Below are 13473 nucleotides of genomic sequence, written 5' to 3'. Positions count from 1 at the left end.
GGAGTGAGCGATGTATGCTTTAAATATGTACATAAATAGACCAAGAAAACGTTATATAAACGATTCGTTTAGAGCTTAATAAGAAAAACGTGTTCTTATTATTGTTTTTATAATTATGTTTGTATCTTTTGACTTTTTTTATCTTAATATATTTCTTCTTTTATTTAAAAAAGTTATTATTATTATTAATCTATACCTTTACATTATTATCATATTTTTTTAAGTATTAATTTATGAATTATTATTATTTATGTATTCTATATGGAACTAGCTGTAGCGGACGGAGGTATGGAGAGGACTGCTTCATGGCACACACTAACAATGCCGTATACACAATGTTAGTAAGTCTACTCACCCCTCTCTGTTCCTCCGGCTACTAACTCGACCCGACCGGACTCAATGTAGACTCTAATATTCTGGTGTGACTAACAATACCGTATACAATGTTAGTAAGTGTAATCATCCCTCTCTGTTCCTCCGACTATTAACTCGACTTTAGGGGAAACAATCCAACTGGACTTAATGTAGACTGTAATATTCTGGCGTTTACACACTATTCTTCCTTCTCTGTTTCTCCCGCTCTAATGCAAGCGGGACTCGACAAGATTCTCATACATAATCCAGCAAGACTCACTTAAGACTAATTAACACTATTGGCGTACTCCAGCAGGACCTTACTAGTATCCTTAACAGGATCTAGTAAGCTATCTGCACTTGACACTCCAGTTTGACCTGCCCGGACCCCAATACTTCAACGGAACCATAACGCTTACCTAGTCTCATATACTCTAGTAGGATCTTGAAAGTACTACAAGACGTACTCGAGACTCTAACCTTCTAGTAGAACTTTATTAATACTTTGACAGAGTTCTCGACTCTTACGCTCTAGTGGGAATCTACTTAAACTCTAGGCGGAGGGACGCGACACGAGGTGCTCCCGTCTTAGTAATAATTAAGCCACTGTCATTTGGTCTCCGTTTCAATCAAATGCATACCTTAGTATTTTGAAATATTGAATTACTATAATTGCGATTGTTTGAGTAACGACTATCTAGAGTTTTGAAAACATGTGACCAGAATACATTGGCTCGATTATAACACGCTATATTCCTTAACCAAAGGAAATATATATCCATTAATAATTCATGTGTATAATTATTGTAACACCTGCATACGTATAGTTCTAATCCATTTTATTTGGCTGTGCAGATTTTTAACCGCACTAACACCGGATGTTCTGCGGCTAACATCGCTTAACACAGGTACTGTGAACAACAATACCAGAACACAATTTTTCTTTTAAATTATGTAAATATAAGTACTAATGTATAATTTTTATGATATACGTTATGTACGTGTTATAAATGTACGTAGTGGTTTAGCAAAATTCGTAAATGCGGTACCTGTATAGCATTATTGAGAAGAACAAAATTTATTTGAAGTCGCAATCTCCATTAGTCTTATTCCAAAGCTTAAGAACAAAAAATGTGATTTATCTATTTGTGTATAAAATGATGGTCTGTTTTCATATAATCAATTGAAAAAATACAGTTAATAAAAGTTTGTATTCGGATTACAAACAGTGCATAGAATGACATATATCTGCGTAACAATTGCAAAGAGCTGCCCAATTCAAAAGAGGAAGGATTGAAAAAGCCATCAACATCAGCTGCTGCAGAATCTAACTGCAGAAATAAATCACACCGTGTTTTCTTGAAACTGCTAGAAATAATAAATTATGTGACATTCTATTCTTATATTTTGGAAAAGATAAATCATATTGTCACTTCGAGAAAAAAACTATAAACTCTCGACAAAGCTATAAAGATGACACTTTTACAAATTTTTGAAAGCCACTTTGTACATACTTTTTTCTTTCCATCTGTTTACAAATTTATATATCATTATTTTTTTATAAAAATTGTAATTGAGGCCATAATTGGTAATCAGCAGTCTCCAAAACCAGTACATATTCTTTAGCTCTTAACAATATGTTCATGTTTTTGAATAACACAAATTGTCGACTAGTGTTCGTATTTGACATTTATAAATATATCAATCTATAAGGTTAAATTAAAAACGTACCTCAGTATTTAATATTTTACACTTAGCAAACAATTTTTTTTTTAAAATAACAATTACAAAACGAATTTGCTGCAGATCAAAATTACAGTAAACTACTTTTTTACTTCCAAAACGTAGATTTATTTCCCAGCCCAAATTTGAATTGCCAATCAGTTTTAAAGGCAAACAGATCAACAGTAGATTTTTTTATTTATTAAAAAAATCAAAACTGAACACAGAAGATCATTATACTTTTAAAAAATGATGATTACATTATGTCCAAAATGTCCCTAATTATCACAGTCGGTTATTTTTCTGCTTTATGAATACAGGAACATAATTTTGAATCGATAAATAATTTGATGTATCAAAGCGTATACTAATTTGTAAGTTAGTACTTAACTCCACTAATTATTAGAGTGATAATGTACAAAATGCGAAAAACTGAGTTACGTTTCTTTGGTAAAATACCAAAAATTCAATCTCTCAATCCCAATTACTTATAAAATTATTGATTTGAAGATTGCTGTGTTCAATTATGTTATTGGAATTCATATACTCGCATCTTTATTTATTTTTTAAATTCTGTATGTGGCGTATTTACTGAAATAAGAACATTTTTATGTTATGTTGGATTGTTAAAATTTGATATTTATCAGTTGCCACGAATAACGTGTTTTATTGCAATTAATAACATGATAAATATTCTTATTTTATCAAATATCAGGGAGCATCTCGAGTTGTTATGTTAGTTTATGGTTTTATAGTAATAATAATTACCTTGTTTCAACTTACATTCAACATTGCTAATACCTTCGTGTTACATGTAAAAACTAGCCCTAAAAATAACAATCGTTTAAACTATGTACATTTATACGTTTTTATTTTGTAGCTGTTATTTAATTGTAGCCTTTGGCATTTAACTAGTAATAATTGTTAAAAAAGAGATTATTATAATCAATATTTACGTATAAAATACAGAAATATTTCACATCTCTGTTTTTTTACATAACAAAGTCACTAAAAATATTTTATTAAAACTGAGAATCAAAGCTAAGCATTTTTTGTAACACTGTCTTTATGTGTTTTTCCATATAAAAGTAAGTCACATCTAGCAATGATTTACATTAATAAGTAAAATATTAACAATTTTTTTTTAATACACATTTATATGTATTGGTAAAATAATTTAAACAAATCCACATGATTCATTATTTATTACGATTTAATATTGACATGATTTAAAAAAAAATCTCAAATTTGCATATTAAGCATATTTTGATTGCAGTTTAGAAAGTGGGTTTTAAATTTAAATAATTAACAAATAAATATTTAGAGATTGCCATACATACATTGTTACCCGTACATTATATAAGAGAAAACTAGGTTTTTATTTGTATGTTTAACATTTATGAAAATAATATTTATTTTGATAACTAAATAAATTATATTTGAAAGTTGAATGTAATAAAAAAAGGGAACATGCGATTGCGGTAATTTCAGGCAACACGGTGTCTGCCAACGGTGGGAGCCGTGGAGGGAGGGGCGCGGGGGGGGAGGGGGAAGCCGACACCTACCAGAACCTTACCTTCCATGGCCTCCAGCACGTCACCCACATCAAGGTAAATACTAGCCTACCTCTAATACAAGCCCACAAACTGATTCCAGCTCAGACGAAAACTGCTCACAAACTGTCAACACTGAGCAGCCTCGGTAACGGAAACCTGATGCCTTTAAATAAAGTAAGCTTGATAGTGGAGTACTCTTGAAAGATATGAGTAATACGTAACCTATCCAATTGGATCCTCTTTTTTGTCAACAGCTGTGATCAAGGCTCACAGCTGTCATAGACTTGTTATCGCGTCCCTCACTTAGTCAAACTACGTAAAATTCATCGTAGATACCAGACATATGTTAAATATTTGGTAATAACACGGCGTACCTGCTATTTTTAAATCACAAAATGCATGTTTCACGTCCATACATTATCCCGAGATCCCCTAACGGTCCAAGTGTACTAACATTCGACTAACACCCCTTTGCAGAATACTAATCTCCACCAGCAGCAGTTCTACCAGAACTCCATCCCTCCCAACCACAGCACCCTAAAAAACAAAAGCAAAAAGTCGTCGGTGGGGCACGGCTTCCGCTACTTCCAGCGGGAGGACGGCTACAGCGCGCAGCTGTACTGCAAGACGCTGGACCGCGCGCCGCAGCGCGAGCGCGCCCGGCGCCTGCACAAGTCGGAGAGTCTGCGGGAGAAGCTGTCCTGCGTGGGCGCCGACTCGCAACTCCACTACCAGCCGGCCTGCCTGCAGCAGCTGCAGCCCAAGAAGCTGGTCTACGCGGACCTGGCGCTCGCTAACCACAATATGAAGTTCAAGAACACCGTGCACTCCAACAGACAGCTATACGGCCACTTCGACTCCTCCGCCGACCCCGCCAGCCCCGAGGACTCTAAGTATAACGAGATAGACGTATAATGATAGAGGCATCGCTCGCCGCGACTCTCCGGAACTACCTCGGTGAGGGAACTGACATTTTTGACATTTCTAGTTCCTCCAATAGCTAAGATCCAACTAGTTAAATAAATCTCTTCTGTTCGCGACGATATCTCCCGATATCGTCGAGCTTAAGATATCGGCTTCTAATAATACTCGTAATTAGAAAAGAATATTACACTTTCCTACTTCAATATTGATGGCTGCTCTAGACTAAGCAAATATAATCACAGATTTAATAGCGGGCCAGTCGAATGTTCATTATTTTTGAAGGTGGCGAAATTTTATCAATGTAAGTAACTGGCAGTACAGAAAGATTATTTATTTTTTCAATCCAAAGATTATTTATAAGATTTACATACCAACAGAATTTTGATTGGTTATAGATATTGCTTCTTAGCAATAAGCTGCCAATGTAAATTTTTTCCTGTACATGAAGTTAATAAATAAATAATAACGTAACTTCCAGTACTTACAGAGATGGAATTTTCCTTTTTTTGAACTTCTCTAACTGACTTTTTCAAAGAAGACACATATCGCCTAGTAAGAAAATCATCAATTTTAATGTTTTCTTTTTGCAGGGTGGAGTTCCCAAAGGAAGTGATACATACATATATTAAGGTTAGTACATTATATTTTAACTAAGTAAAATTAAGTAAGTAAAATTGCTTGATATTTCTAACTGTAGCTGAGAAATATTGTTAAAAGTTCATAAATTTAGTGATCATATTGAATTGAATATCATTGACGCTTATTTGTAAAATTCCATACCATAATTCTGAGAATATGGTACGTATCTATGCCGATGTTTTGTCTGGCTTCATCCACGATATCGTTTGTTGTATTATTTCACGAAAGCAATCATATAATCGTTTTAAATTCCGCACAAGCAAAGCTGTAACTCTTTCGTAATCATTCACCGTTCACTTTGTGAAATACCATTTTGAAACTCTTCACACCATTTCTAACGGTTTCAGAATAACTATTCCTTCATCAGGTCAACTATAGACTGGTCTAAGGAAAAGTTATTCCGAAACCGGCAGTCGTGAAATAGAGTTCTTCAGTGGTATTACACAAAGTGAACAATAAATGAAAAGCGCAGAGTTATATTACTTAACCACAATGCTAACAATCAAATCAAAATACACAATAAATTAAAGCTGTATTTACTCCGTAGTTGGACTTTTGGCCTAAAATAGAGGCAAACTTTCTATCCCAACACAAGTAAATTTTTTGGACCACATAAAACAATTAAAAAATCTAATAATTCAAAATTAGTTTTAAATATATAAATACACGTAAATAATACTATGTACCATATCAGAAACCCGAAGGAGTAATTGATCTTAGCTTTTCAACTCTTCCTTTCGAGTTCTTTGGATCTATCTATTATTGACTAGAAGGGCTTTTCTTTGTTGATCTTTGACGAAGTTCAAACGTAGGCTCATTTTTTCATGAATTGATTCGGCAGTCACTTTGTGGTAAAATGTATACATTTTAATTAATGTTTAACTTAGTAAATACCACTAAAATCTACTGTGACACGTGTTTTGATGCATTATGCATCATTTTACGTTACATTATCATACGGTGTTTGAAAATGATGGGGAATGCATTAAAAAACGTATCACAGTAGATTTTAGTGGTATTTACTAAATAAAACCTTTATTTTAAAAACAAGTAGGCTCATTTGCCTTCATTTGAATTTCGTCTAATTTAGGTATAAGATATTTCTTTCTTTTGAATTTATTCAAAGCACTTTTTCAAATAGTTAAATCTTTGTTTTGTATTCAGAGAAATTGGTGATGATAAAAATAAATTGTTTTCTATTTTTGTTACAGGGCCATGCCGCCACAACAATCGTCCAAATGGTTGAGAACACAAAATATTTATTATATAAATACATGTTCAATGTTCTAGTCGCAACTACTTTATCCTATCTACCAAACATGATATAAACTTAGTGCCAAATGTGGTCTGTTCTACTACCGATGGTAACACTGTACTTGTGCCACTATAAATCAGCGAGTACACTCTATTCCAAACAAAAAACTCATTTTTCAAGTATGAATGATACCACCATGTATGGTATTGTTGTACAATATAATATGCAACTTAATCATAAACCTCCTTATCGTATTCCATCAACAAACATACGGAATGTATATATTATGTATACTCATACTAGGTCAAGTGTGTTTAAGATTTGGAATCTAATGTATTAGACAGTTAAATGTGTCACATTTACAGATATACGAAGCTTTTATTTATTTATTTCTAGCTAATACATACATTAAGGAGAAATAATTTAATATGTTTGAGTAAATTATCCTCGTTCAGGCAAAAGTAAAAAAATCTTTGGACACACTCTAAACGTTGTAAATAAAGTTTTTAAAAAAGGCAGCTTAGCATTTAGTAAACAGATGAACAATACACATATTTGCGTTGTAATAGTTACTATGCAAAAATCACAAAAAAATATTATAAAAGTTTAAAATATAAGAAACAGAATACCGTTACAGTTTTTATTCTAGTGAAAGAGTACTTCTAGTGCTTTCTCAATCACCAAAACTGGCCGCCATTTCGTAAAATCTTAAACGGTACAAAGAGATTCTTATTACGTTAAATTTATTATGTTATAGAGTCGGGGCTCTCTCTTTCTGGTTATATTACTTTTTCATCAACTTTTACCGTCATTATTTTCTTGATAAATCATTACCGGTTTATGTTGACGTTAATGAGGTTGTTAAGAATATCGAAAACAATGAATGCATCGATGGTCCGTCCGATACACAGACGACATTCTGCGATGGAGTCGCATTTTGATAGCATTCATTCTTATTTTGGCACGTTTATTGAGAGTTTGAAATTCAAATAATAAAATTTAAAAAATACTAATAGTTTTTTTTTAAATACAAGATCTTATAGTTTTCAAGCTAAAATTTAGCACTTTGCCTGAACCATGATGAATTTTTCTTACATTTTTATAATTTTATTTATGATTATATACAATTTTCTACAAAATTAATGCCAGAATAATTTGTTACCTACTGTGAATTTTTAATAAAAAAATAATTAATTCCCTTAACAGAGCTCGTTTGATAAATGTATTATAATACTTTTTTAAATGTATATAATTATCAAGAATATAGTTTAATGTATATAATTATCAAGAATATGAATAATTGTATAATGTTATTATTGTATATAAAATATGTAAATTTACCTTTGTGAAAATTCAGTATAAATGGAGATGTGAGTTGGCTCAAATCCAAAGTGGAAGACTTTATTTTTATAATTTCTTAAATTTTATCGATGCAACAAACAATTTTAGACCATTAGACTATGTGTAAACGCTCCAATACTTGCGTCATGTAACTGTACTTTGGCATGTGTGAGAAACATGATCAACTATTTGCAGCTTCTTGTAAAACACTTTAGGCGTTGGCTTCAGTTAATACACAAAACTCTGATTCAAACATTCTTGATTTAAGAAACAGCAATAGAATATTTATTTATTGAAAATATAAATCAGAAAGTTTATTCTTCTAAATTTTAAACATCTCTAAGAATAAAGTATTTATTTATTTACATGAATATAAAGTTTGCATATAAAATCCTAGTTACAAGCATTGATACAAAAATACTTATTAAAATAATTATTTTGTGACATACCACGCAATGGAGGTGACCATACGAAGAATATTAGTCTCGCGATACGCCCAACAAACTTAATAGTTCAGAGCTTAGTCCGCGTATACGCGGGCAAGCTTTCACGAAAATAAGTTGATGTGTCTGAAAAATCAAGCCGAACCATTAAAATGTTGATTTTATTAAATGGAATACTAAATAATTTTTAGTTAATAGTGAGATTTTTATAATTTTTATAAATTAGGTTGAATTTTACACTAACCACAACCCGATAAAAATTATACAGCGACAGATCGCTAAAAAGACCTAAAGTAAATTAAAATTAAAAACAAAATTGGTTAGAGACACTGTAAAGTTGAATTTTCTTTAATTAAGGTATTTTTTAAGTATTGATTCTGTACTAAGCGAATTTAGTCCAAATTTACTTAAAAGATCTTTTTAGGTCAACGAATGCCTCATCAGATATCTAAATGTCCACACTTTTGATTTGCGTCAACTTATATCGTTTTGAAAAATATAGATTTTGCACTTGCCATTTCAGTAAATACATTATTTCTCCGCAAATATTGAGGTAGTCGGGTAATTTTTTTTTTAGTTTTTTTTTTTTAATAAATATTTGTAACTATTTTTATGGTACACCACCTGCAAGCGATACCAAACGCTGCAGTGATTTTATTCTAATACAATTCGTATCATTACTTATCCATTTATGTAAATCTGTTTTTGAAAATTTAGTTTAAATAAACGATATGGTTTTCTGGAGAGTCGCGTGGGGTAACCGTACGCGCAGTGTAAGTGTACGCAGTGAAGTTTGCGACTAGTCTGTACATGGTAGAGATGCGCTGATTCAATATTTAGAAGCGCTTTGGGTGGCCTCGAAGCTGGTCATGTGTACAGGGGACCTTGGGTCGAAAGTTCAAAACATTCAGGTGAATATTTTTTTTTGTGGTTTTCTTATTTCTTTTGCCTGTATTATTGATGTTTGCAATCGTGTAACCGTGTGTTGAAGCGGTGAGGTCTTCCACATTTTTTTGTAAAATTATTTTAGTTTGCAAAGTGGCAGGGGTCATATTATATATAACAATCAATCTGTTTTTTTTTAAAGTTTCTTGTTTATTGGTGTGCTGGGGTAAGTATACGCACGCACACACTGCGTACATTTACCCCAACATAACGATTTTATATCTTTTTTTATCTTATGTTCCGTTTTATTGGAAAAATGCTGCGTGTATATGTAAGGAAGTGTCGGAAAATTTGGTTTGTACTCAAATGCAGATTGATGCTGCGAAAAAGCTTATAGAAAGGGCAAGAGCCAGCTGCCTGCCGGTGATATAATTGGAATCCACGTAAGTACTCTAGGAAAACGCCTCAAACTCGACTACAAATACATCGCTACAACATCAGTCCTTCACATTTCAATAACGGATATATGTAAGTCTTTTGCCGAAAGCAAAACACACCCAAAAATGTTGAAAAAAAAAAGAGAGGTTGATGCAAAGATGGTTTGAAAATAAAAATTTAAACAATGGAAAGTAGTGGACCATCTCTACTTGCAAACAAGAAAAAAAGATTACTATAAAGAAGCGTAAGACAGTAAGTTCTGGAGTTAAGACTTGTAAAGGTTACTTCTGCCCACGATGCAATGCGAAGTACCAGGATCCGCCCAAAGAAGATAGGATAGAATGTATTCAAAGTAAAGCATGGTGGCATGAGAACTGCACAAACTATCAAAATTAACATTTTACCTACGATAATTGAAGGTAAATTACCCCTAACAGGAGCTGTACGCAATGCGTAGGTACACTTACACTACGTTTTGCGTATACTTACCCCGCATATGGGACAAGTGTAAGCATTCGACACATAACTTTTTTTATGTTTTTAAGTTTTTTTATGTTTCTAAGAAATGATTTATTTTAATAATTTTAAAAAATTCAGAATTTCAAAAATGTTTTTTTTTAATTGAAACAAAGAATATGTGTACAGTTACCCCACGCGAATTTTTCTACATAAATTTCACTCATTTACCAGTTAACATGATTTACAATTGCAATTATTTTTACATCAAAGAGTTTAATTTAAAGATGAAATATAATATTGGACTACAGAGACGTATTGAAATGTATATACAAATTGAAATTGAAACCCAGTAACAACGTGTTAAAATTAGACTGCTAGATTGTAGACATTGAATCGAGGAATATGTCATATATTTTGAAAGATGTAAAATAAACAATGTAGCTAATAAATTAAGTAAGCTCGATGAATGTACTTTATTGCAAATAAAATAATTGAGTTTCAGGAGATTGATAGTGATTTTGTTACAAAAAAAAATTCTCTTACCTAGTTGAAAAATTAAGATTGTTTTAAAATATTTTTATTGCGCTATCTGATCTTATTGATTTTACTCAAAGCTAAGGGCTATATTTATGTGAAATAGCTCTACATATTTTTTTTTCAAGTGTCTCAAAATTTAAAGATGTTAACTTTCCAAAAAAATGCATTTTTATGAATTTTGAAAGGTCTCAATAAAATGTGAAATAGAACATATTCTTTTTAAATTGCTTTCAAATTAGAAATTCAGATGTCAAATATTTGGATTCAAGTAAATTAAATCACACAGAACAATAAATCACTCGAAATATATTTTACTTGTATTTTAATACTAACAAAGTAAAGACCGTTTCCAAAAAATGTACATAATATTATTAATGCAAAGATGAAATGAGAACAGGGCCTCAATTCTTAATTCAATTTTCTTAATCGTACAAGTTAAGTTGTTTGAATTATTTAATCAATTGTCAATAAATTTTAATGAAGACTTAAATTGTTCTGGGAAATCATGTAAGACGATCAATGAGTTTCATAAAATGAAGCTAATCCAATCCAATCTGTTGTCTATTGACATAACTTGACACTCCATTTCTTACCATGGAAAATATATCGAAAATCTATTGATAAACAAAATATGTGATAAAAATACGCATAATTTTCTTGACATGTGAAATGGAAAATATCGATCAAATCATTTAAACATTTTAGATATTCATGAAAACTTTTGTAAAGAATTTATTTAAATCAAAGTTTTGTTGTCATTTATTACGAATTTCATCGATTTAAATACATATCTACTAATTTCAATGATTTACTGATTAAAGCTATAAATATTGGAAATATATAAACGTGAAAAAACCGTAAAAAAATCGTACTAAAGAAGTGCATATTTAAATTGAAAATTGAGAATAAATGGACATAATTGAACAGTAGGTAAATTATATCACTTTTAAACATTATTCTTTCCAAATTATACTAGAAACTTGTAATGTACCTGTATGGGTATGCAACTCCCAATACCCTAGCAATTGGTGTTACTCTCCATTTCCTGTATACCATTTTTTCCTTTTCTCTAAAGCGGCGATATCCTTCGTACTGAGTTCCTTCATTAACGTCATCTGCGCCTTTTATTCAGTGGAATTCGTAGTGACAAACAGAACAATTTGCAGCACAGGTCTGATGACGTCATTTTATTTTATTAACTATCAGGCGCGGTGTCCTATGCATCATGTAGATTACAACGAAAATTCATTGGAACTGATATTATTGAGCACTCACATGCCCGAGTTATTTTATTAAATTTCTATAAATTCCATATGTATGATCAAAAGTGAATCTGTTTCTAAATCAGATTGTTAAATATGATTAATTTGGAAATGAGGGCCTGTAAAATATGTAGTAATTAGTAGAATTGTATAAATGAATTTACTTCTAAGTAGATACGACTCGTGTAAATTATTATATATATACATAAATGCACATACTAAATCCTCCACTTAGAAACGTCTGTTGTTACTCTAAATATTTGTAAATTTTTAATAAAACTGTTATTACAAAATATTTTTAAATCGAGTTCTCTTATTTTATTATTTTTCTTAAAGATTTGGGTGTAATGTTTTTCTGGTATTATCTGATATATAAAAAATACAGGCAATGTGAGGGAAAAATAGTCTTCTTCTTCTTCTTTTTGATGATCCTAGGGATCTGTTTGTGCCTCCGCATGTCGCTCTTGAGATGTTGACTCCCAACTGTCTTTCCATCTTTTCGGAGGTCTGCCTGGGGGTCTGCGTCCTACAGGGTTACCTTGAAGGGCGATATGTGGAAGTCTGTCTTCTGACATTCTGTTTATATGTTCATTCCAGTATCGCCTTCGTTGTCGTCCCCACCTCGCGATATCCTCCGTCTTACACATGCTCCGGATACCGGTATTTATTACTCGGTCTCGCAATGTGTTTCGGATTATGGATCAGAGAGTCTTCATCTCGGAGGTTCCAAGTTGAGATTTTGTTCTGGAAGTATCTACTCTTGCCTCAATCCCATAAGTGGCTATTGGTTCTAACACATGTTTTGTATATTTTCATTTTACTTTCTATTCTCGTGTGTTTGTTCTTCCACACCGAGTCTCTGAGGCATCCCGATACAACTGCAGCCTTGTTTATTTGTTTCTGAGTCTCACCATATAGATCACCGTAGCTACTGATGTCAACTCCGGGATACTTGAATTTCATCACCTGTTCAACGGTTCTGTTGTTTACAACTAATTTGCAAAAAATAGTGATTTGGAAAAACAGTGATTTATATAAAAACAAAAAAAAACATGTAAGGTATTCACAACATGTTGAATGTCTTCAAATCCTTGTTCACAAATCTGGGATTTGTTTGTTTTTCCCCACTTAGGAGTTGTTTATACTGACATCTCAACACAAATGAAAAAATATGGAAGCCACAGGATTAACAGTACAGGGGTACAACCTGTCATAGGCTGGTAACTGGTCACTGTATACAAGTGTAACATTCAGTCAATAACGGATAGAATGGTGAGTGTTACAGGTTAAATGCTATAAAGTGATTACTTTAACCAGCCAGTAATAGATCGTCAGCCCTGTAAATACCCATACATTCAAATTATTCTTTATCTATGTTCAAATCAACTTGAGGTTTTTATATCAGCTTATTCTAGATGCCATTACAATAACAATAACAATAAAGATAGTCCACCTCCGTGGTTTAATGGCTACCGTGTTTAGCTACCACGCTAGAGGTCCCGGGTTCGATTCCCAGGTGGAGTGAAAATAAATATTATTAATTTTACAGTCTAATATTTATTTAATATCACCCTGGATTGGTCCCTTCACGGACTTCAGCTTCCGGCACTTCAGAGCCGGAGTGATCACCTTGCCTTCATGTAACTAACGATCAAGAT

At 32.2% G+C, this 13473-nt stretch overlaps 1 protein-coding gene across 1 annotated transcript in view; it reads left to right on the top strand.

Annotated features, from left to right (window-relative positions):
• LOC148301047 (hemicentin-2-like) overlaps positions 1-12089 on the top strand; it is a 48635-nt gene extending 36546 nt beyond the window's left edge. Inside the window, exons 20-24 of the mRNA XM_088273879.1 lie at positions 272-337; positions 3568-3686; positions 4110-4589; positions 5147-5186; positions 6407-12089. Coding sequence (XP_088130005.1) covers positions 272-337; positions 3568-3686; positions 4110-4547 — 623 coding nt within the window. The 3' untranslated portion in view covers positions 4548-4589; positions 5147-5186; positions 6407-12089. The remainder of the gene's footprint in view (positions 1-271; positions 338-3567; positions 3687-4109; positions 4590-5146; positions 5187-6406) is intronic.
• Positions 12090-13473: the final 1384 nt, after the last annotated feature.

The sequence above is a fragment of the Brachycentrus maculatus genome, unplaced genomic scaffold (assembly GCF_059751285.1).
Source record: "Brachycentrus maculatus isolate JH-2025_06_01 unplaced genomic scaffold, ASM5975128v1 h1tg000616l, whole genome shotgun sequence".
NCBI classification, from domain to species: Eukaryota; Metazoa; Arthropoda; class Insecta; order Trichoptera; family Brachycentridae; genus Brachycentrus; species Brachycentrus maculatus.
Note: the sequence above shows the minus strand (reverse complement) of the source record. Positions and strands in the feature narration are given on the sequence as shown.